The 23,432-nt window shown below is 41.8% G+C and overlaps 1 protein-coding gene and 1 long non-coding RNA gene across 2 annotated transcripts; one reads left to right on the forward strand and one right to left on the reverse strand.

The window, feature by feature from the left end:
* Positions 1-4,291: 4,291 nt before the first annotated feature.
* Positions 4,292-15,925, forward strand: LOC128749904 (dystroglycan 1-like). The gene is made up of 3 exons (XM_053849907.1): positions 4,292-4,533; positions 9,638-10,158; positions 11,893-15,925. The coding sequence occupies exons 2-3, from the start codon at positions 9,802-9,804 to the stop codon at positions 14,200-14,202; spliced, it is 2,667 nt and encodes an 888-aa protein (XP_053705882.1). The 5' UTR covers positions 4,292-4,533; positions 9,638-9,801; the 3' UTR covers positions 14,203-15,925.
* Positions 15,926-19,101: 3,176 nt separating this feature from the next.
* Positions 19,102-23,298, reverse strand: LOC128749905 (uncharacterized). Its single transcript, XR_008412992.1, has 6 exons — positions 22,642-23,298; positions 22,443-22,537; positions 21,719-21,775; positions 19,755-20,448; positions 19,594-19,668; positions 19,102-19,524 (listed from the first exon to the last, which is right to left on the reverse strand). It is a non-coding gene; the product is annotated as an uncharacterized LOC128749905 (long non-coding RNA).
* Between the last annotated feature and the right edge of the window lie 134 nt (positions 23,299-23,432).

A 23,432-nucleotide genomic window follows, 5' to 3' on the forward strand; every position in this document is an offset into this window, starting at 1 on the left:
CCGATGTGACAAAGTATGACCCTTTCAAACCACTATATTAATTGTATTTATTTCTAATGATCATATATCTATAAAGTATATAATGCATAAACTAGTTTTTGTTACTCCCCCACAACATTTAATGTTGCAAGTTGACTATATGCAGACTAAAGTATTTCACTCATATTTAAATTAATAATAATAAAATAGTTAATTATTGTTCATTAAACAATTTGTGCCTTTCTTTCTTCAATCGATTTGTGTATATTTCATTAGTCTCTTTCCAAGTTGTAATACACAAAACACCCTTTTATTATTATTGTTTTTGGTTATTGGTAGTATTATCATCAATTCGACAGCTGTTAACCACAGTTAGTTATTAGGGGTGAGTAAGAAGAACCAGACGATGCTCAAAAGTCAACTAAAAAATATTGTGATATCGACCTTTTGATATTTTACTCACACCGAGCTGAGATCAAATTGCCTAGAAACCTGTGCATGGATGGCATTTATTTATTGTTATTCCATTTAATTATTTTAATACTAAAATTACAAGCTATTTAATAAAGACTCATTTCTCTTGTGAGGATGACTCTCTTATTTAAATATAGTGCAGAGAGGAAACCCTCCTCCTTCCTGTTCTGTTATCGGCTCAACATAACAGGTGATGATTGACTAAACACTGTGAAAACAATATCCTAAAACAAGTCAATTATACGTTTCCCAGCTGTGTACAGCAGGGTGACGAAAAATAGCCCTCGACTAATTATAGCCTTTTCAGGTAATAACCGAAAAGCTCTCTTGCAGCATCTTAAATAATCACTGTGATTGAAGCACGGGATGCAAAGAAAACAGAGCCTTGTCCTGTTTTTCCATTAACCAAAGCGGAGCAGTGTTGTCTAAAGTAATCCACCATTGTGGAGGTGAGAGGAGATTGGCTCCATTGAGCGTCAGCGCTCCACCAATCCCCCAAGCGCTCCACTCAGAATAACCCTCCTAATAAGTCACTTGGAAGAAAATGTGGGGAGTCAGCTGATATCTAATCTGCTCCGTTTCTCGCGCATCAAGAGTTGGATTGAAATGTCCAATCATGTGAAAGCCTCTGTGGTGGGGTGAGGGGGTCATGGTTCTGGTGGCCTGCAGGTGTTTTGGACTGTTTTCTAGAAAATTAAGTGACTCCCTCATCTGATGTGTAAATATTTTCTGTGTATTATCTAGTTTTTAGGCACGACTTCTGTAAAGTAGCGCTTCTTGCCTTTATGTTTTCCCCCTGCAGGGTTGAATGTGGAACTGTGGATACACATGATTGACACTTCTGTGAACCTCTATAGACATGCTGTGTTTCTCCATCTTAAAATCCCCATTATACTTTCCAAGGGTTTTTATTAGTGTACAAAAGCCCCGCACCACCCCTCCTCCTCTGCAGCCACGAACATCAAGTCACATTATTGCTCCGAGATATTCACACAGTTTAGGATAATCTATGATGATGGCATCGCATAAACGGCAGCACACATTTCACGCAAATATATCCAGCAGGGGGAAAAAAAATCAAATCATTTGTTGGCAAACGACAGCAACTGCCATTTCCACTGTTTCCTTATCGCTGCGATGACATCTGTGACTAAGGTTTCATTAGAATGTTGTGATGCACGTCTTGCTGCCTCTTCAACACTTTCCTTTTCTGTCATGCGTTTGCTTCCCCCCAAAGAGTTTGTGGCCTATTTTCACCCATCGAAATAATGCAGTTATTCAAGAGCGAGCACTCGACGGCGACTCCTAGGGAAGAGAGACGCTTGTTTTGAATTAGAAGAATGTGTGTTTAAAGAGCTCTCAAAGGTGGACTTAATTGACATTAGAATGAAATAACCAAAGGACATTTTGATGAATATACTGAGCCATAAAAGGAGATCTGACAGCATTGGAGATCCACATTATGTGAGCACCCTTAAAAACTACCTTATTTGGATAATGGTGAATCACAGTCTGTCATGCGTGGACGTCTCAACCGCTGAACTTTTAAGGATCCACATGCTCTAATCTTGTGATTAATGTTGTCTGTTTCTTCTGCATTTCTCTGAGGGGAAAAAAAGCAGTGATGCAAATGCACATTGTTCCAAACTGTCTGCAACGTGGATCTATGATAACCTGGCGTGCAAACCTGTCATGCACACTTTGTCAGGGCTAAATTCCATAATAATGCTCCAGAGGATTCAATTGTTGTCATTGGAGGACTGCAGTCTTTTATGTACTTGCAAGTAGTTTTTCCACAGTCAGATAAAACAGGTTATGTATCCAGTGTTAGACTATACTTCTCCTTTGATAATGAGAACTTGTGGTCATGTGAATGTGAAGCTCAAAAGAGGGAAGCTTACCCTCAAACATGGTGATTTTAAATCTGCTTCTTCTTCACCCGGCACAAACGCTTATTTGACATATAAAAATGGATTCATTTCTGCTCACCTGCTGGTATGTCCATGCCATTTTTTGGGTTTTTATCAAGGGCAACTCATTAAATTTGAGTGGGTTACGTGTCATCAGTTTGAGGACTCCTTTTTGTGTGGTAAATTTGCTTCCCTTTGCTTGGTTCATAAACACACTGCCTTTAGAAATAAATTTATAGTGTTTAGCAATTTGTTTTATGGTAAATAATCAAAAAGTAGGCAAGGTATTTGTAAACATTGAGTTGCAGTTCAGAATATCAGTTTCTCTAGCGCTGACAAGGTAATTTTCACTTCACCAATTTTCACTTGCGGTTCAACACATTTATGTCAAGTGAGCCTAAATCCTGGCTTTTGAAATGAAACTGACTGCAATGCAATTTCCTGTTTGGATATTTTTCTAGGAATATTAGAATTACTTTAGAATACAGTCTCCTCTGAAGAGCAAACTTCCTCAAAGATTTGTTGGTCATCACAAATCAGGTGGTGAGGCCTTCTTGAGGTGTGCAGGATACAATGTTCTGCTTGGTGATAGAAACAGCTGGACTTCCAGTGTTTCTGCTTCTTGACTTGAGAAAGTAAAGAGATATATTCTGTATGTGTGTGGGAGAGTGTACATGTATGAGATATAGATATGGAAGACAGTAGGTGGGACTCAAACAATACACAGAACTAGGTATCAGTGAACCCGCTGACTCCGACTGTTAAGCAGCTTGAATAACATCAAAGATTAAAGCAGTGATATGTCTGCATGTTGAAAGCTTCTCTGCATCACCTATATGTGCATGTGAATTAAGTAGCCAGTGGGTTTGTATGCTACTTTTATGTAGTTGATGTAAGATAGTTCAACATAAATGCATATAGTTAAATAAAACACAGCATTAGAATATGCTCAGAGAGTGTGGACCTCCACCAATATTTTGAGGTTTCATCATATATGGACTGTCATAGCGTTTAAAATATCATTAGTAGTCCAGTTCTGATTGGACAACAGGTGGTAGTAGTATTCCAGAACTCGCTTGCATGGCACACACAGGTAATATCGAAGTCTTGCAGCTTACAACAGAGTGATGATGAGTGGTGAAGATTTGTTGATCCAGATGGTAGGTCAGATGAAAATCTGTTGTCTGTAAATGTATAAGCGCTCGACTCCATATTGTCTGTAGGCTTTAGTGTGTTAATGGTGGTGCATTTTTCTGGAGTCCCTCACCTTTCGAAGGAGTGTTCGGTTCGCTGGCCCTTGGACTATTTAATGTCTTAATCTGCACTTCAGTCTTTTTGATTTGGCTGGTTGGTTATGTGTTATTACATCCGCCGCAAGCTATTTATTTTGTATGTGAGCAATAAAAAAAACACATCTGTTCATCAAATTTAAATGTTTCCACGATTACCAGAGATATCTTGGGATAATATAATGCCAAAACAACAAACATTTAAATGAGATTGAAAATATTTAAAGGGCATTTAATTAAACCAACAACCTTATGCGTTAGTATTTTGTAAATGGATTATGTCAAATTTTACACCCTAGAAGTAAAGTTCCCTCCAGTTCTGTAACAACCCTTTTAATGTTCTCCAAACTTGGATAACTGCTTTAAATCTCCACTCAAGTATGAATTCAGAATGTTGTTGATATGGAAAAATACTCTTATTACACTGCTATTACACGTGTATTCACTATTCCAACTTTTTTTTTCGGTTAAAAGCTTTTCAAAAATACTGATTTTTTTTTTTTTTTTTTTTTTTTTTTTTTTTTGACCCCAAAATAGTGATAAATTGAAGGAAGGAATTAGTGCGGACTAATGTGCTTAACTTGAAATGAAAGCAGCGTTTTGTTTTCACCTCGCTTTCACAGCGATCCGAGGCGGAGTCCTGCTGCTTGACTCAACCTGTGGACCTGCGAGAGGACGGAGGCAGCCTGGGAGGGGTGCTCATCCATTCGCTACTAGCCGTCTATGACCCACAGCAAGCGGGAAGCAGCTGCTTCGGAGACACCTCTTACAGCGCAGTCACCCCCAACCTTGATGAGAAATCGCGTTTTTGATGGCATTTATGTGGAAGCGTCCGCCGCGCTCGTGGGGCAGAGGAGGCCTAACGTTAGCTCGCTAACAAGGTCAGTATCGATGCCTGGTTTTAAGGATGTTTTCAGAGATACTGCTGACAAATCGAACGCTGTCGTTGAATACATTGTCAAGGACCTGTACCCGAATGGACCCAGGCTTTTATGGCGGTGCAAGACGGACTGTTAGCTTTGTTTGTCACCCTGTCATGGTGTTAGCGCGTTAGTGAGCCGCAGCTCTTCTCTTACGTCTTAAAAGTGAAGAAGGATGGCCTTTAAAGCATCATGTGTATTCAGTTTCCACCTGTAAAGGATGGTACGGGCTATTTATGTGGTGAAATGTTGCCCATTGCTCCCGCAGCGTCTGGAGATTGTCCTCTCGGAACATGGCAGGTGCATGTCTGGCGAGGAGGGAGGACTGAGCAGCGCAGATTCTCCCATGTGTTTTGCCTTTTAAATAATCTTATCGCCAATAAATATATCTCGCATGGCTGCTAAGCAGTCGAAGCTGTCGAATGCAGTGGCTGGTGTTTAGGAGTAGCGGTGGATTTGTCGTTTGCGCAGGCCTTGTTTGAGATGTGGGCCCAGTCGCTAACCTGAAGATTTAGCCAGTTAAGCTTCGGAGCAGGTAGTGGGAGAAGATGGCACGTTAGAAGGAGAAATGACACTTTTACATCACAGCTTAACTGTATTAGTACCTGTCACTGTTTTTTTTTCCTGCTGTTCACATCCTCTGATTTGAACCGAAGTCAAAGTTTTGCTTGTTGTTGGCTTACAATGAATGACAAATGTATCTGTCATGAATGACGACAAAAAAAGCAGTCAAGCAATTTTAGTTTGTTCTTGAAAGAACATGTGGGCTCCATTGCTCACTGCGATAGGAAATACCCGAGAAAACAGGCAATCGCAGAGGCAGCGTGTCTTGTGAATATGTTTGTTATTCAGCTCATGCCTCATGGAGAGGCTGCTGGATGTGCTACGTCAATTCAATTGGCCCCGAGTGTGGCACTCAGCATGGGAGTCTTAATTATTTCTGATGGTTTTCAAGTTCCATGTACAGTTGAACTACAGTGTTGGGAATGCTCTACACTAGTAGTATAGCCCCGAGTCTAGTGGATGTAGGACACGTCACTGAAATAGCTCAGTGGCTCTTGAGGTTTTGTTATTGACATGTGTTTTTATAGGTGGTGATGGACTCAGCCGTAACTGTTAAATATTTGACAGTATTTGGCGCTCCTTGCTCCTCCACTCACGAGTCAGCAGGCTGTTAATTTAGTTTAGAGTCAACCGTCAGTGGTTTTTTCAGAATTCTGCAGGTGTAATTCTAAAACTTTTTGTGTGTTTTTTTTACAGCTACTTTTCAGTTGGTGTGATTTAGAGATGGTGATTTGGAGAAGTACCACATTTTGTGATTACATCTTGTGTTTTTATGGGTGATTTCTCATTTCTAGTCAGGTTGGAAATGGAGCAAATGCATGGTTGTGTAAGTATATGATGGACTGCATATATTCATAATATATTGTTACAGCACTAAAGCTCATCTGTCTCACTGGCACCTGCGTTATCTACATTTTCTCGGCATGAAACTCAGTTTTTATGAATGAGAGTGACACTGTAAAACATCTGTCGACTCAAGTGTTTGCTGCACTGTGACTAGTTCCTATGGTAATGTCCTTTCTGATGTGTGAGCGGAGTGTTTGGTTGTGGAGGTAATGCATTCATTGACTATTGGCTTGCTTTCAGCTACTTTATGTTGACGATTGTCTCTATATCATCAATGTCACTGTGTACTTGATGCTACTGTTTTTCCTAGATTATCTATTTGGCCGCAGTTGGAGTCAAAAGGGGAAACGTTTGAACTGATGGGAGAATGGCGAGAGATTATTTTCATGTCATATATTTTACTTTTCAGTGCTGTAACCTTAAAAGAATCATGGCTGCTACATATTAATTGCTTTCAAAATTGATTATGGGTCGAGCTTCCATCCACAAAAGCATCATTTGGATTTGGCGTCATTCACATGGGATGTTCAAGAGATGTTGACATTTTTCTCAATTCAGTTAACAACGTGAACTGTCAGACCACGATGTTCATTTAGCACCAGTGTCCAAATGCTTCAGTGTTGTCATGGTTGAGACTCTTTGTCCACAAATAGAATTTCATGACAAAGGAGTTTTGTAGTTTGAGGCCAAGGAGTCCAGCAGTTACAGATGTTTCTGGGGAACAAGCACTTGAGCTCGGCTCCCTCACTGACACTTGCATGTCTCACAGCTGGTTCTCACTCATTCATTACATGAAACAGTATTGAGTGAGGGTGTTGCTGAGTGTCTGCGTTGCAGTGTCTCTTTTTCCCTGTACTTGTACTTCCCTGTACTGTGTAATCTCTCATATTTGGAGGGTTTAACCCCATATTTCCCCCCACGCGACAGACTCCCTCGAACCACAACGTCTTCAATGCCCCACTTTGTCTGACTAGAAATAACTGCATAGTGTAGCCATTTGCTTTTGCTTTATGTGTTGTATGTCTATATCAGATTACTGCAACACTTTGTGATCTTGTGTGTATTTATTATATTGTGTGTAAAAAAAAAAACGCTTTAAAACATCCATGTTGCCAATCACACCCAACACTTTTTGACCTGTGACTGTTACATTTGTAGTTTAGCTTTAAATGGACTGAAACGTTGCACGGTTTTCGAGCTTTTACTGCTGCCAAGTGTTGCTGTGGTTTATTGATGCAGTTCTCCAGCTCTTCATTCACAAATCCCCATGTTGTGCGAGGACAACATTAGTGTTAATGGTGTTGGTAATTTCATCAGTGTGGGGGACAGAAGATTTGTAGTGAAGCATGACAGAGCTAAAGTCCTGTATCTTAAGTGTATAATGGAGTTTAAAAATTACCTGCAAGACACCCTTTCAAGCCTCACATCTCATTCACTATTTCTGCGCAGGAAACAGTTCTATGCGCTGTCTCTGCTTCATGTTTTTGCAGTATTAGCACTAAAGTTGGCAATGGATGTATGAAATGGCTCTTTTAGGAATGTATACAATGTGAATTGCTGATCTCACAATGAAATTGATGCTGTTAATTTTTGTGCTGTGACTACAACTGAGGGAAAGATTATGTATTTCCTCGAAGCTTTGTCCTTCCTATTTATTTTGTGACTTGTGTAGCTCTTTGGACATGCAGTGTGATCTTCTACATGGATGTTTTAAAAAGCAAGATGAGAGGACGTGATGTAATTCAGCACCTCTGTTACTTGACATTTGCAGGAGTGCACTTTTCACAAGTGCACTTGGTAGGCAACTTAAAAAAAACAAAAAGAGTGGCACAGGACTGCAAATATTCCATGAAAGTTATTCTAAACTATTCTAAAGGGATAAGTATTGGACAGACATTGGACAAAAGTGTTTTTTTTCACCCCCATCAATTCCACATCCAAACTCATTTAGCCTGGCAATATATGCTTATTTTCATCTCACTACAAAGTGCAGTTTGTTTTCTAACTGCTTTGCCACAAGGTCACTGGAGGTTGTTCATTTCTACATGATTGCTCTATCACTGCATCTATAATCCTAATATCTGGAACTGTGTGATGTGCCAACAGTTGTAATTCGTGTGTGTTTGAGATTACAGTGAGAAGTAGTGCTGCAACAAGTGTTTCCTGGGTGTATGTAAGATGCTGTTTGATTAGCTGAAATAAATGATGCTTCATGTTAGCTTGTATTAATTCCAATTGTACCAAGGAGTTCAAGCTATGTTTTGGATGCAATTTCCTTCAGATTGCATATAGTTTTATTGAATATGTGGGACTTGCGTTATATGTCCACTTACCCATCATCCAGGGAAATGGCTCACTGAAAAGTCTTCCCACAGTGATCTCTCTTCCATTATAAACATGGGTTCACATGGAGAACGACAACTCAAACACCATACCAAAGTTTCAGTTTGACAATTAGTTCAACTTAAGATGATGGTTGCGGGCCAAATAGCGCACAGAAGTTCAAGTCCTGTCTGGGATGTCTTGAGAAAACTTCACTTTCAACCCAAGTGTGTATGATAAATGCACATGGAGTACAGGACCAAATGTGAATGTGACGCTCTGATGGGTTCTGTGGGTTCGAGTCCCACTCTCTTCACCACTAGTTGGATGTGAAGTCTACTGGGGCAATACACTGTGTAAAGGCCCCAGTGGAGGTGAAGTGTTGGAGCGTATAAATGCCCTGACTGGTCATGTTCCATTTCCTCCCCCTTTTACAGGTGAACCAGTCACACATTGCCACTGACTCTTGTCCACTCTGCCAGTTCACTTTCACATTTGGGCCTGTACTTTGTGCACATTTATCATACACATTTGGGTTGAAAGTGAAAAGATTTCTTAACAAAGGTGTCCCAGACAGGACTTGAACCTGAGCAGGTCTCAACTGCACCATACCTGTCTACTTCAGTAAGGTACTCTGTCACACTGAGCCAGTCACTCGGCTCACCTATTGTTTTCAACTGAGAAAACTGTCACAGAAAAATTCAAAAACCTTGGAATGATCCAACATGGACTCGAACCCAGGTCTATAATGGAAGACAGCTCACTGAGATAAGTCTCCTGTGATCTATTTCTACTGACACTTCTCATGACTTGAGGTGTATGTGTACATATTAAAAAACCACCTTGGTGTAGTTGAATCCAGTTGTGTACAGTTGTGTGTACTTAAATACACTTCAATTGAACCAGTGTTTTTCCCATATTTTCATGAAATTGCGTCTCAGATTAGGAAAATCATTTCAGAGGTCTATCGCAAGTGTGAATATTTGTTGGAGTCACCTGTCATTTTGGGCTTTTGTGATTGCAATATTGATGCACGGTAGATCATAATGCAATGACCAAACATAAACATGTTGGTTCCAGAAGACGCAGACCTGCTGTGGCCCTTCTGACGGCCTCAGGATTGGGGTTAGATGGGTCACAGCGCAATAGAGACTCTTAATTCCTACCTTCAGGGCTCCTAATTAAAACTTACAACCAAGACAAACAGCCCTTGACACAGGAGTCTTGTGAGACTGTCTCTGTGAAAATGTTGTTTCTCTACGGAGCTACTATTCACCACTGGACAGATGAGTATGCTTCATATGACCAATTCTTCTTGTGCTTTCCTTCACAGTTTGCGTGGAATGGCCATCTAACGGTCCTAAGAGTTCTTCATGGATCACAGAGAACAATGAAAACAGTTTTACGGAGCAAAGCTGAACTCATCATCTGACTGACAGTGCATGTGGCCTCCTCACTTGTTCACAGACATCTGGTAGCAGCCGAAGGCCAATTGCGATGTACTGTAAACGGAGAGACATGGGCTGTGGGGATGCTCGGAGGCGCACATTTCTTTCAAGTAGAACTATCTCCCTAGTGATGGGGCTTCTGGTGGCAGTGACTGGAGGCGCTGTGCAGGAGCAGCCTGATCAGCTGGTGGAGATTGTTTCATTGGACCTGGAGGCGTCCATGCAGTCCTCTGTGCTATCCGACCTCCAAACTGCAGCCTCCTCTGTGGGTGACGGGCCACCTTTAGCTACCCCTGACTCCTCCACGAAGATGCACACCAGCATCCCAGACTCCTCTGCAATAGTTGGACAAGTTTTCCAGCTGAAGGTCTCACCAGGAGCCTCCAATGCAACCTGCCAGCTTCATGTAAGCACAAAAACTGTTGCATGTCTAGGAAAAGGAACTGCATCAATAGATTGATTATTTGGTTGAACAGTAACTAACAGTTTAAAAAAAATGGAAAAATCAGTACAACAAAATGCACACAGGCTTTTAATGATAGTTTTTTTATTGTACGGAGCTTAATAGTTGTGGTATCCCTCCAACACTTTGCCTCAATGAAATGCAGTGCTCTCACACTGTTCGGTCAGGGAAAAGGTGAGAAGAATCTGGATCAATTTTTTTTGTTTAATAGACACTTGAAACCCCTTCAAAGTACTTTCTAATATTTCATCGAAATCAACTGGATACACTTTTTTTTTGAAGTAGCATTTTGGCTCATGTAGAACGACTCGATTCAAAACAATACAGTGACTTTAAACTGATTTTAGACAAGATTTTAAGACAAACATTCTAGTCTTTGTAACAGTGAAATAACTACATGTATAGTAGACGAGTGCTTGTGAAACTAATTCTGGGTACAAACAAGTCGACAGTCAATAGCAAATTCACATTTATTAAAAAAAAAATGCATCCAATACTTGCTGTTGAATTAAGAACATGTTAACAATAGTCATGTAAAACTAAAGTGCAACCAGGTTGGATTTTATAATTCAACCAGAAGCGATTGCACCTTTGTTTTTTTATACTGTAGTGTTTGTACATTGAAAAACAAAAACTGAAGTAGAGGCTAAACATCTTCAGTTTTTGTTTTTCCAAGGTAAACCTGTCATTCAGAGACCCATCCTCAACAAGGCTGGAAAATTAGATATTTTGGAAGAGAACACTGACAAAACCGCAAAAATCCAGAGGACTGCTTGCAGGAAGATTTGTAGGCATAAGACTTTGTGGATATTGTTATAGTGAACCCAGCATCACTGTTTTATTTGATCAATTAAACACTATTAAAATGTGTACTTTCAAATAAATCTGTTGAAATATGGGTGAAAAATATTTTTTCAATTGATGGATCAGTTAAAAAAAACTGATGTGAACAAATCTGGTAGTGGTCCTCACAAAGTGCATTAAAATGCTTCTTAAATGATTTTGAACTGTTAAAAGTAATAATTACAAAATAAAATGTATAAATGACCTAACAGACTAACGCAACGAACATATTCATATATGGTTCACATCTTCCAAATATACCTTTTTGTAGGAAGTACAGGAATTATATTCATGCCATTTTGTTGAATGGGATGTGAGAACAATGAATAAATAAATAAAAATAATTGTCCGATTCCGAAAATGACTGAATTGATTCTTGAAGTAATTGCAGCCTTAAAAATAAGTCACCTCAATATTGTACAATTTTTAAGTCAATGTATTACTGTTTGAGATGGATTAAAAGTGGGTCTGGATCAAAATGCTGCAGTTATGAGCTAAAAACTAATAACATCAGAACATGACAAGGTTTTTTAACTTAGCAAAGTAAGTAGATGTGCTGTGAGACAGAATTGTTAAAACATTCCTTGAAATAAAGGTCACCAAATTTGAAAAATGCAATACAGCAATATGTATGATATATTCTTGTTTTTGCTTCTGATGTTACGTGACAATTAGCGATACCTTGGACTTGACATAACCTGTCACTTAGACTTACTCGAGACTTGCACATCTATGACTTGGTCCCATCTCAGCTGGTCTGAAAATGTAAATGGAAACACAAAAGAAAAGATGAATTTCAGGCCTGATAACACCTACCTGTGTTCTCTGTTGTAGCTCACTGAGATGGGAAAGGCATCTCTACCGTCATGGCTTCACTGGGACAACGAAAGCTGCGTTCTCAGAGGTCTGGCCCTGGAACAAGATAAAGGCGTGTATCACATCCTGGTGTCAAGAGAGGAGATTGCTGACAAGACTGGAAGCCAAGTATCTCAAAGCACAGTCTTCTCCATTGAAGTGTACCCAGAGGAGCGGGCAGATGTTGAACCTGCTCTGCTGACTCTGCAGTCAGATATCGGCAGCCACCAGCCATTCACCTGTGGCTCAGAGGAACCGGTGACAGTCCTCACAATCATACTGGATGCGGATTTGACAAAGATGGTTTCTGAACAGAGGGTTAATTTACTGGGCATCATGAACACATTTTCCCACGTGCCCCCTGAGCACATGAGGGTTGTCCCTGTCGTTAACAACCGCCTGTTCGACATGTCTGCTTTCATGGCGGGACCCGGAAATGCCAAAAAGGTGGTGGAAAACGGAGCTCTTCTGTCCTGGAAACTCGGATGTGGCCTTGACCAGAGCACTGTTCCAGACATCAGCAGCGTCCAGTCCTCTGCCAAAGACGGAAGCATGTCTGCTAGGCTTGGGTACCCGGTTGTTGGCTGGCACATTGTCAACAAGAAACCTCATGGAGTAAAGCGTGTCAGAAGACAGTTGTCCAACACGCCAACGCCATCACTATCGTTACCTCCTCCGACTTCTCACCCAGAACCTCCCATGCGAATCATTCCCACACCAACGTCCCCCTCCATTGCTCCAGCCACAGATATCTCTGCACCGCCAGTCCGTGGTCCTTTACCACTCCCTGTAAAACCCACGATGAGAGTCCGTGACCAAATTGCCCACACTCCAGTCTTCGGTCCTCCTCAACCAACCAGAGTACTTGGCACAACAAGTACAATTCCCATCCAGCCAACAATGACCAGGCCCACATTTGTGGAGGCCACAGCGATACCAACTTTGCCAAGCACCACCAAAAGACCCAAACCATCTTCCACAAGGAAACCCAAGAAACCCAGACCTTCAAACGTTACACCTCGAGTACCCAATTCTACAACAGCAAAACCTCCCAGACGTGCAACCACTCTTTCTTTGGTTCCAGATTCGAATCAAACCCCAGAGATCCAGAACCCTATTGATCAGGTGAATGCGTGGGTTGGAACATACTTTGAAGTCAAGATTCCTCCTGACACGTTCTATGACAAAGAGGATGGTACAACTGATAAGTTGCGTTTGACTTTGAAAGAAACACCTAAGGATGTGGTGGGTGAAAAATCTTGGATCCAATTTAACAGCACCATCCAGCTGCTGTATGGACTCCCAGAGGAGCAGCATGTGGGCAAACACGAGTACTTCATGCTCGCCACTGATAAAGGTGGGCGGAGTATCATGGACGCATTTGAAGTTCAAGTGAACCGCTGGTCAACCCAAGACAAACCATCTGTTGTTTTTGCTGCTCGATTCCATGGTGATCCCAAAACATTGAGCAATGATGTCCAGAAAAAGATTCTTCTCACTAAAAAACTGGCCTATGCGCTAGGTGATCGCAACACAAGCACAGTGACACTGAAGAGCATCACTCGAGGCTCCATTGTGGTGGAGTGGACCAACAATAGTCTCCAGCAGAGTCCTTGTCCAAAAGACCAAATTTCGATTCTCAGTAACAGGATATCAGACCAGCAAGGCACCCCAAAGCCTGCCTTTGTCAAAGCCATGGAGCCTGAATTCAAACCCATAAACATCTCAGTTCGTGGTACCAACAAGTGTCAGAGGTACACGTTTGTTCCACCTGGAGAGATTCCTGTGCCTGTCCTGCCCACGCCGTCGCCCTCACCAGGGGCAGGGCGAGTTAGCACCGATGATGTCTACTTGCACACAGTCATCCCTGCTGTTGTGGTCGCGGCGCTCCTGCTCATCGCTGGTATCATTGCGATGGTGTGCTATCGTAAGAAGCGCAAGGGGAAGATGACAATAGAAGAGCAAGCCACCTTTATCAAGAAAGGCGTTCCGATCATTTTTGCTGATGAGCTGGACGATTCAAAGTCTCCCCCATCATCCAGCATCCCACTGATCCTTCAGGAGGAAAAGCCCCCTCTACCGCCTCCGGAATACCCCAACATGGCCGGACCACACAGCACCCTGCTCAATCAGGATCTTCTCGAGGATTACTCCATCTACCAAGACGACGACCCAAACGCTCCTCCCTACCAGCCTCCACCCCCTTTCACCGTCCCCATTGAGGGCAAAGGCTCTCGACCCAAGAACATGACCTCGTACAGGTCACCACCTCCCTACGTGCCTCCCTAATGCTCACTGCGAGGTGACAGGCAGGTACACTGGGGATTCTCATTGAAAACAACCACATGAGTGACTGAAGATGTGCTCAATGACACTCAGCTTTGTAGAGGAGCTGGCAACCATACCCATGTCACCGACCATCATGGATGAGACTCTGGTTATGACCACTACTGGCACAGGATCAACCATTTTTACCCCACCCTTTGATTTTCTCCCACCGATCCGCTTTTGACTTCTTGCAAAATGATTTAGTTTGTTATTGCCAAGACGAGTCAATTTTATCTTCAATGATGTACTATTTCTATTGTATAGAAAATAATAAAGACGCAGGAAAGACTGAAGCCCTCTGGGCATTTTAAGCAGATGTCGCCATGACAACAGACTTGAGGCTCTCACCCACTATGTTAATCTTTGAGTTTCATATCGCTCTGATCTGTCTTTTGCTAGGTTTACTAAGACTTTGCTGACGTTATTTCTTGAGGGGACGAAACAAAAAAACTGAACGCATGAAGCATTAAAATTACTTTTTTTTTTTTTTAAATCTGTCCGTTATCTCCTTTGCTTTCTCCCCTTTGACAATAACATACATACGTCGCACTTATGCAAACTCTTGTTAAACCTTGCACTAAATGTATGTCTTGTGCAGAGCTGAGCGCGGTTTCATTTTCTATCATCTGACTTTTCACATTATAACTCTGGTACTTAATCACAGTTTTTTCTAGATGTAGCTCAAATAAGTTACAAAACTCTGAAACGTGCCACTGAACCTGCGTATGAGATGACCAACTCTCCCGTCGCCATGGTGACGGCGGTCACCTCGGTCACAAGGCTAATGGCAGGGGTTGCCACAACAATAATGAAGGCGCCAGTGGAATGCTGCGGTTCACAGCAGGACTCGAATCGGCCGTCTTACGTTTGGTCATTTAATGGGGAGGAGGGAACCTTAGAGTACTGTATGATCACTGCTCAGCCTCTGGGTGATGCCCTGTCATGCCGGGTGCTTGTTAGTTTGGAGGCGTTGTGTGGACATTAGGATGTACATAATCGTGTGCCTGTGAAATCCCATAATGTTTGTGTTTATTCAGTGAACCTAGTCTGGAGGGGGGGAGGGGCAAGAGGGAAATTATTTTTAAATTGTCTGGGTTGCGAACAAACAAGTCGACCTGGCCCATCGTTAAAAAAAGAATAATCCATAATGACTGAACAAAGCCCATAAAAAGATGTGAATTATGTACATTTCATATCAGCGTAAGAAAAAAATGATTAAAATCTAATGTTTTTACCGAGTTTTTGATACAGTCTTAAACTTGTTTTATGAAAGTATATTAATAAAATGTAATACTATTTGTAAAGCCTCAACTGTGTTTACGGGTTTTATTCAAAGGAGTTGTTTTGTGTGTGCTTACAGTGGATTTTCTTCTGCGTCGGGACGTTCTTTCTCGAATGAGTAAGTCTCAGGAGAACACCGCCAGGCTAGCCACGTTTTCTGAAAGACAATGCAGAGAACAAGTGAGTAGGATGCAGTAATTTAGCAGCAAGAACAAAGATGCCCCCAAAAATAATGGTGTGTGTGGCAGAATATATTAAAATGTAACATGAAGTAAGAAGTTAGAGTTGAGTTTCTGTGGAAAAATAAGGTACCAGATTAAAAGAAAAATAATCTGTGTTAAAGATTACATTTTAAATATGTCATTTATATTGAAAGGTGAATCAGAATTTGGTTGATCACGAAAGGTTTTATAAAAAGGAAGGAAGATCACTACAGCATGGTTGCAAGCACCTTTACTGCAAACTGTATGGAGGAAGGAAGACGTCTGAGACAAAATCCAATCCAATCATGCAAGACAAAAAAAGTGGGTGTAGGATAAAGAAAACAGAATTAAAGGGCATACATTGACCCCACCCTACCCCAAAAACATAAAGTCTAGCGTCATTACACTTCAGAATAAACATCGGTTATTAGACCCAAGGCTGATGAGAATTCATGTTCAATCATGGCATACTGGAAAATATTAAAATACATTTGTGATTATTAAAATATTAAGTATGTTTCTATGAATTAGAGCAAAATAGTTACAGGTAACTTAAGTGAAAAACAATTATTTGTCCATAGGTTCTATTACACTTTAAAACATTCAAATAAGGAATGAACCGTTTAATTTGACAAGTGTGTCAAATAGTTTAACGCAAGACAGAATGTTCCACCATTGAAAGGAAGTACAGTGTCCTGAAGACATGGGTTGTTTTAGAAGAAAAAGGTGAAACTTAATGAAAGCCTCAGTGACTATAATGAGCCTGAAATATTAATGAAAGAGCCAACACATCAGGAAGTGTGCGAGCAGTGGGGTAATAACATGTACTTATCCCAGTGTTAGTTTAAGGATACAGGATGAGAGGATGAGTAGATCAAATGAAAAGACTATTGACCCCTGTATCTATAGGCATATTTAGAAACAAAGTTTTTAATTGTTGCACACTTTAGGGTGTGATGCTGCAGCAGGAATGATGGAGAATAGTTAGGGAAGAATAAGTATAAATTCCTCTTGCAGTACAGACCATTTGATACAGTACTGTTTAACTTTAAAGACAAAGGTGAACATCACACTTCAAACATGAGTGCTGTAATGACTTGCAGCGTTGCCTTGCAGCAACTGAATGGTCTTCCTTTCAAGGAAAAGTTCTTCGGTTTTAGGGGCACCAGGGATGCCTCCCATTTTATTTTTTTATCAAGTAAAAATAGCATTTTTGAATTTGCTAGAAGAAGAGCATAACTGCTGGCAAGACAGTGCATGTTATCATATGCACAACAGAGCAGAGTTGGAACAGATAAATGCAAAGAAGAAAACATGCAGCATGTGCCACCTCTGTGAGTGAGTGCCTGCCCAGTGAGTCACAACAGAAAAGTTACCAAGTTACTGCAGCTCTCGTCACTTGGACTTGGAAGATCGAACAACTACATCACTCTCCTGGTGTTTGTGTCCTCCTCCACTTCAATGATTTTATTTTTCTGTATAAAAAATAAGGGGAAAAATGTTTGAATATTTTATCACACAATTTGCCTTCACACATTTAAAGAGGTGTTCTCTTCTTGACTTGAGCTTTAGTGAAACGGGTCAGTCTGCAGAGGAAATAATTATGCGACAAGTTGGTGTTTAATGGTGGCAGAAAATGAATTTAAATAAAATACAAAAGTGGAAATATTACTTTAGATATAGCAATAAAAGTCTAAATATTTTCAAAACCTGGAAATACACTGTCATCATTCAGCATAAAATGTAAAAGGGAAATGAAAACATTTTTGTATATAATGTGAGAAGATCAAGATTAAACGGGAATTATTGAGGGGGAAAACATGGAGTAGAAAGCAATAGCATTAGCAAACCATTAATTAGAAAATAGAGAACTTTACTCATAATGTACATACATTTTTGAGATGGAAGAAAAAGTTTTACCTGAAAAACACAACATGCAGACATCAGGAGGTGCCACGGCACATCAGCCTCCTCCACCTGCACCACACTTGGTCCTCATCTCATTTGAAGATTTCAGGTGGTGGTACTTGGCATGGCTACATGAAGGAATGACAGATAAGGAAAAAAAGGGAGAAATATGAGTACAATAATTAGGTGCTAGACATTTATCTTATTCATGCGACCAACACCTGAATATAACATCTTTGTTGTTCCTCAACAAAGCACATATCAGGCTTCCCCTGATATTTGGGACAAGTGTCCTCATTCTGTAGCTTTTATGCGGGAACTCTTTTTGGCAGCCGCTCCTCTTGGAGGATAATCAATAATCATGACTAATGTGGGCTTCCAAATTTCCACGCCGGAGCCAGCGCTGGCTAATTCAAGACGGATCAGCGGCGGGAGACGCTGCAGACCCAGACTGCTCATTTTACAAGGGCTGACGTCTTGATTGGTTGCTCTGTTGCTCCTGGATGGAGATTATTCGTCTGCACTGAGAGTTGCGATCGCACTGTATGTGCGGCGAAGAATGAATTAGACACTCCATGGCTGCTCTCACCGAGAACGCAATTCATTGAAAACTGAGTGAAGAGGCTTGAGTTTTCGTCGGCCTGACAGCTGGTATCATCAAGTCTTTTAAGAGTGTCAAACTCGTGACTTGAGGGCAAATGCTTGAATATTTTCACATTTATTGCTACCCTGCTCTCTGGAACGTTCTGAACTACAACAATATTCACCGTCTGAGTGCAAGATTTTAAATGAGTGCAAGAATATTAAATATGTTTGATGCTGACACACAGAGCTGGTGAAGTAAAAAACGCCTTCGTATTCTAGATTATACTCACGACGCTCTCCTCAGACTGTCGCTGGTGATATCGTTCCCCTATGGCAGAGGGTGTGTGCCAGGGATAGACACATGAAAACAGTAACAGAAAACAGTGCATGTGCCACCTCTGTGAGTGAGTGAGCCCAGTGAGACTTAACAACTACACCACTGCAGCTTTGACTTGCTCTTCATCGTCATCACTCTTGTGGTGGATGAAGAATTGAGATGACCATGAGGGTTTAGTTCCAGGAACCTGTTCTGTGGTGTGGAATTTATAAAGGAATTAAATACGGAAATATAGAAGACAGACACTCGCTACATTTTCCATATGAAAACATCTTATAATATGAGATACTGGATCTTAAACAAAACTTCAGGCAAAAGCTTCAGAAAGGTTTTGAAGCTCTCTTGAGGGGCGCCCCCACCTTCCTGGCCTGTGAGCTGCTCCTCTGGACACCCGTCCTGTCCTGGTTCATCCTTGGCGGATTCAAAGAATGAACATTAACATCAAAAGCCTTTTTATCACTCGAAAACACCCTGCTGAAGAAATCAAATTCAACAATCTAACCCCCCACCCACCCCCAAGTTTTTCTTGTTAGCTTTTTTGCTCCCTCTTGCAGATCAGGAAGGACTTAACACGACCCGCTGTTAAGGAGTCTTGACTTTGAAAGAGCCGTGCTGCGTGGGAAAACTGGGGGAAACCACCACGCTGCTCCTCGGATTTATGACTCAAGAATGAAAGACCGTTTTACAGTTAAACAAGCAATTAAGCTGCGTGTCGTGGTGCGTGGGATGAGAAAGAGATTGTCAAGTACAAAGATGAGAAACGCTTACGAGTTTGACTGACATAAAAAAAAACTTAAATGAAACAACAGATCTAAATGACGCATAGCGCTCATCAATTATCTTCAAAGCTGAGTGGAGTTTTGCTTTACTCCCTGTCCTGGCGTGGCTTTCCTCAGGCACTCCGGTTTCCTCCCATGTTCATCACCAACTGTCCATCTGACTTTGGATTTGGGATCGGCTCCAGCAAACCTGAACAGGAATGAACTGTTGAACGATTGAAAGCTGATGCTTTCTGCAGACAGGAAAAGACAACAAAACCTTTGAGGACTTTACTTTTGATGTCCACCACATGAGCTGCAGCAGGATCCCAGAACACCATGGACACTTGGGGCCCTGCAAACAAAGGAGCATATGTATATACAGTAGATGTATATAGATATTAGTCATTTAATATTAGAGTTATTTAATGGTTATAACACCAATGGGGGAGAGTGGAGAAGGCTGGTTTCCACTGGCTCGTCCTTTGAAGTCACCCATACAATTAGAGCATTCCGAATGAGGCATTCCTTAAAAAAAAAAAAATACGAATAATAAATTACTAATATGGTGAGCCAAGAATGAATAAAGTTTCTCACCCAGTCCTTTCATATATGATGACCAAGATCTCAGTTGCGTAGTGGTAGAGCTGTACAGCCATCACAGCCATTAATGCAACCTTTTCTTCCACACTGACATTAAACTATTTTATTTTATGGCCAATAATTATGTTAAAGTTAAAGTAAAAATTGTGGAAAATTCCGCTGCAGATCATCTATTCTGTAATAGAGTTCATTTAAGCAAGGACAGCAAGGGAAAAAGGTGGTTACACTTCAGACTGAAGACCACAGACGAACAATAATAAACAATTTAAACTTAAATAGATAAGTGGCTAACATGCTGCTAATAGACATATGGCTATATGCAAGTGTTCACATACGGTAATATATGTTCCTTCATGTGAAGTGTAACCGGCCTCATTTTCTTTCTGACCTGTGATTCACCTCAGTGTCTTTAGTGCTGCCCAAAGTGCCAACAAGCCCCAACAACAGCAGGAAGCTGTGATTCATACCTTTGACTTGCCCGGACCCTTTTGAATATTCAGCCTGGCGTGACTCACTCTTCCAGCTCCGGAAGCTGACGTCGAGAAGACAAGCACAGTGACACCGGCCGTTGACATACGGTACTTTTCTCACAGCGTCTATGGAGCTTCACACTATTAATACCCCGAACGGTATGTGGTCGGAATCCACAAATGCAGTTCGATCGATAACCACTGCTATTAGCCGGAGAAGAGTCTAAAACACATCGAGGTCATTTCATACTCTGCCAATCTCCATCAGCCTCTTCTCTCCGCTCATTAATAATGCAGCGCAAATTAAAGTTAATGTATGTAATGAAAAATGTATAGCATCTTGTCAACCTGAAAGGTTATTTGTTGTGCTTGATGCTCTTAAGTGCTGCTGCCTGTAAAATCGTCTCAGCTTTATCACCATTTTCCATGTTTAGAAGACTCAAAAATGCAAATGACGGGGCTCCGTAATTAACCAGAGTGGCTCCTAAGATTCCTTCACATCGTGGTTCCGTTGCACCTGCGGCAGCTTAGCCAGCCGCCGTCAGAATAACAACGAAGAGGTGATTTCTACACATGTTTGTACACAGATTGGGGTCAAAACAAATATTAATAAAGCCCAGAGCAAGGCCGCAGCCAGGCTCCCGGAGAATACCAAAGGCTTATTATTTCTTCTTCCTGTTATTACTGACGCGAATATTTCTCCTGGCTGAAGACTGAAAAATAACATTTGCTTTTCTTCAGAGACGAAGGTGACTCACCGCAGTGAAGAGAAGCTCAAAGACACATGGTGGTGAGCGGCGTCATGTGACGTGGATGACTCAATAATAAGGCTCATTAGGAGCGCGGGGGAAATGGGCCACTGTTTTTCCACAACAATGGCCGTGCACTCCAGTGATGAAGCATAATGAGGTACGAACAACAAGCACGCACACAAGTCCATATAACGTCAACAATCATTTACTCGCCCTGGCCTGTTCTGGTGGTGGGGTCAGGACTGCAGACTGTTCTAGTCTGAGAAAGTGCGCTATAAATAAAGCTAGCTCCTCCGAACTTAGGGGTTCACCCGCAGGAGATGTCAGGGAAAGTTTCACCTTTTCAGATGAGTGCTTTTTCCACGCAACCTTGGGGAGTTTCGACACAGACTGGGTTCACATCGGAATGTTTGGGCCACAAGGACAGGTGACGGGAAGTTGAGTCTTTGCCTCAAGTGGGAACAACACGCCGTGACATTGATCAGAGTCAACAGAAGCGGCTGAGACTCTCGACTCCCCACGATATCCCTTTACGTAAACAACTCTGGCGCCGGTGATAAGGGGAAAATGTGTCATGTACCTTGGGGAATGCGTTCTTCGTTGAGATCTGGACGGCAGCAAGACTTCAGGTCTTCCACTGCAGACGAAGGATTATGAGGAGAGCAAGATAGTTGCTACTGAGCAGATTGAAGTACTCTATTGACTGCGATGTCGGAGTGTCATTTCAAGAGTAAAACTGCAGTGATGATCCATCCCTGCGTGGTACTAGGCTGCAACTGCCATGGTCAAACTAGCAACTAACAACTAGACATCACGCAGCCCAGTTGCAACCCCAGTACATGTTTAGCCAACAATGAAACTCAGTTTAATCTGAATTTCAGCACGTCCACTCATAAGGTTAAGAACATGAAGCGCAGCAACGAGAGCTGATCTCCAGAGCGAGAGATCAGATGCTGCAGAATATGATAATGTGCATCTGTGTCCTATTTTAGCGCCGGGAGCTCATCTGCATGAGATAAATAATTAAAATTGACACAGATTGTAGGTGTTGGAGTCAGACCGTGTTCCTCCGCTGTGTACAACACAACAATAGGAACCCACACCAGGATGGACTCAGACAGCCTGCAATTTTGGGATGCCTCGGCAGTACTCACAGCGCCACCTTGTGGGGGAAAAACATAGCGATCCGTCTGGTTCTGACTCGATACCAACTTGTATGGCGTCTACACAAAGTCAATTCGGCCGTCTCTCAGTGGTGTGTGCGCGGATTCAAGTGTTCCTGAGGACAGACGCGAGTGCAGTACCTCCATAAGCGCCAGCAGGTGGCAGTAGCAGCACACCATTTTTGGTTGACGCGCTGGCTCATGTCTTCAGCAGTCAAATAACTGGCAGCCTTAAGCTGTGGTAAACAGAATACAAGTCTGCAATTAAGATTCATCAGATACTTCTGGTGAGGCTACAAGATCTGATTATAGGATGTTTGAATCCATTTAAATACATTACCATGAGTCTCTCTCCACATGCGAATCAATGAAGGCATCACTGATGTTTTGGTACCTATCGCTCAGAAAGAGGCAGAGTTAATTTCCATGCATAATAACATGCGACACACTCTCAGTGGTGACAACGGAGAAGTTAGCAACAGATACGTCTCATCCCTGCTGTGGCAATCGCTCGGCTACACTCCCACTTATTCATGATCATCGGTGCGACATGCAAACACGTCTCCATGACTACAGCTTGGATATTTTAGAGGCTGCAACATGGCTGAATAACCGCTGTTTGCTTGAAGTTATGAAGAAGCTTGAGGGGCGGGGCCACCTGTGACCTTCCATTTCATATACCTGACCTGGAACATTTCTTTATTCATATTGCAAGGCCCATAACGCACTGCAACATTTGAAGCCTTCCTTTAAGAGCGAGTCATTTCAGCCGGGCTCTTCTGAGGTCTCTGCCAAACCACTTGAATTTCAAGTGCAGCAGTGGCACAGATTCCCAACCTACACAGGTCAACTAGATTCAAATCCTCAACAGCAAAACAGATGAGGAAAAGTGAGGCAGATGTAGGAGCTGTCAGCCTGTTCTTCTTCATGCATCAGTGCCAGCTGATAAAGTGCTCACAAAGACGACAGCTGTTTGACTCTCTATAGGAGTCACCGCTTTAATTAGTGGCGTGTTGTTTATATCTCTCCACTGCCAGTTGTCTATTGTAGACTTGACTGATTCTTTGCTCAGCGTTTTGAATTATTACGTTATTTGCAAAAGGTAGTTGAGTTGCGTTAGATCCCGGAGAA

The sequence above is a fragment of the Synchiropus splendidus genome, chromosome 18 (assembly GCF_027744825.2).
Source record: "Synchiropus splendidus isolate RoL2022-P1 chromosome 18, RoL_Sspl_1.0, whole genome shotgun sequence".
Taxonomy (NCBI): Eukaryota; Metazoa; Chordata; class Actinopteri; order Syngnathiformes; family Callionymidae; genus Synchiropus; species Synchiropus splendidus.

Excerpts from the sequence above, each read along its gene's own strand:
- LOC128749904 (XM_053849907.1), top strand. The coding sequence starts at position 9,802 with ATGTACTGTAAACGGAGAGACATGGGCTGTGGGGATGCTCGGAGGCGC. Across the intron at positions 10,159-11,892 it reads ATGCAACCTGCCAGCTTCAT|CTCACTGAGATGGGAAAGGC; the intron begins GTAAGCACAAAA and ends TCTCTGTTGTAG.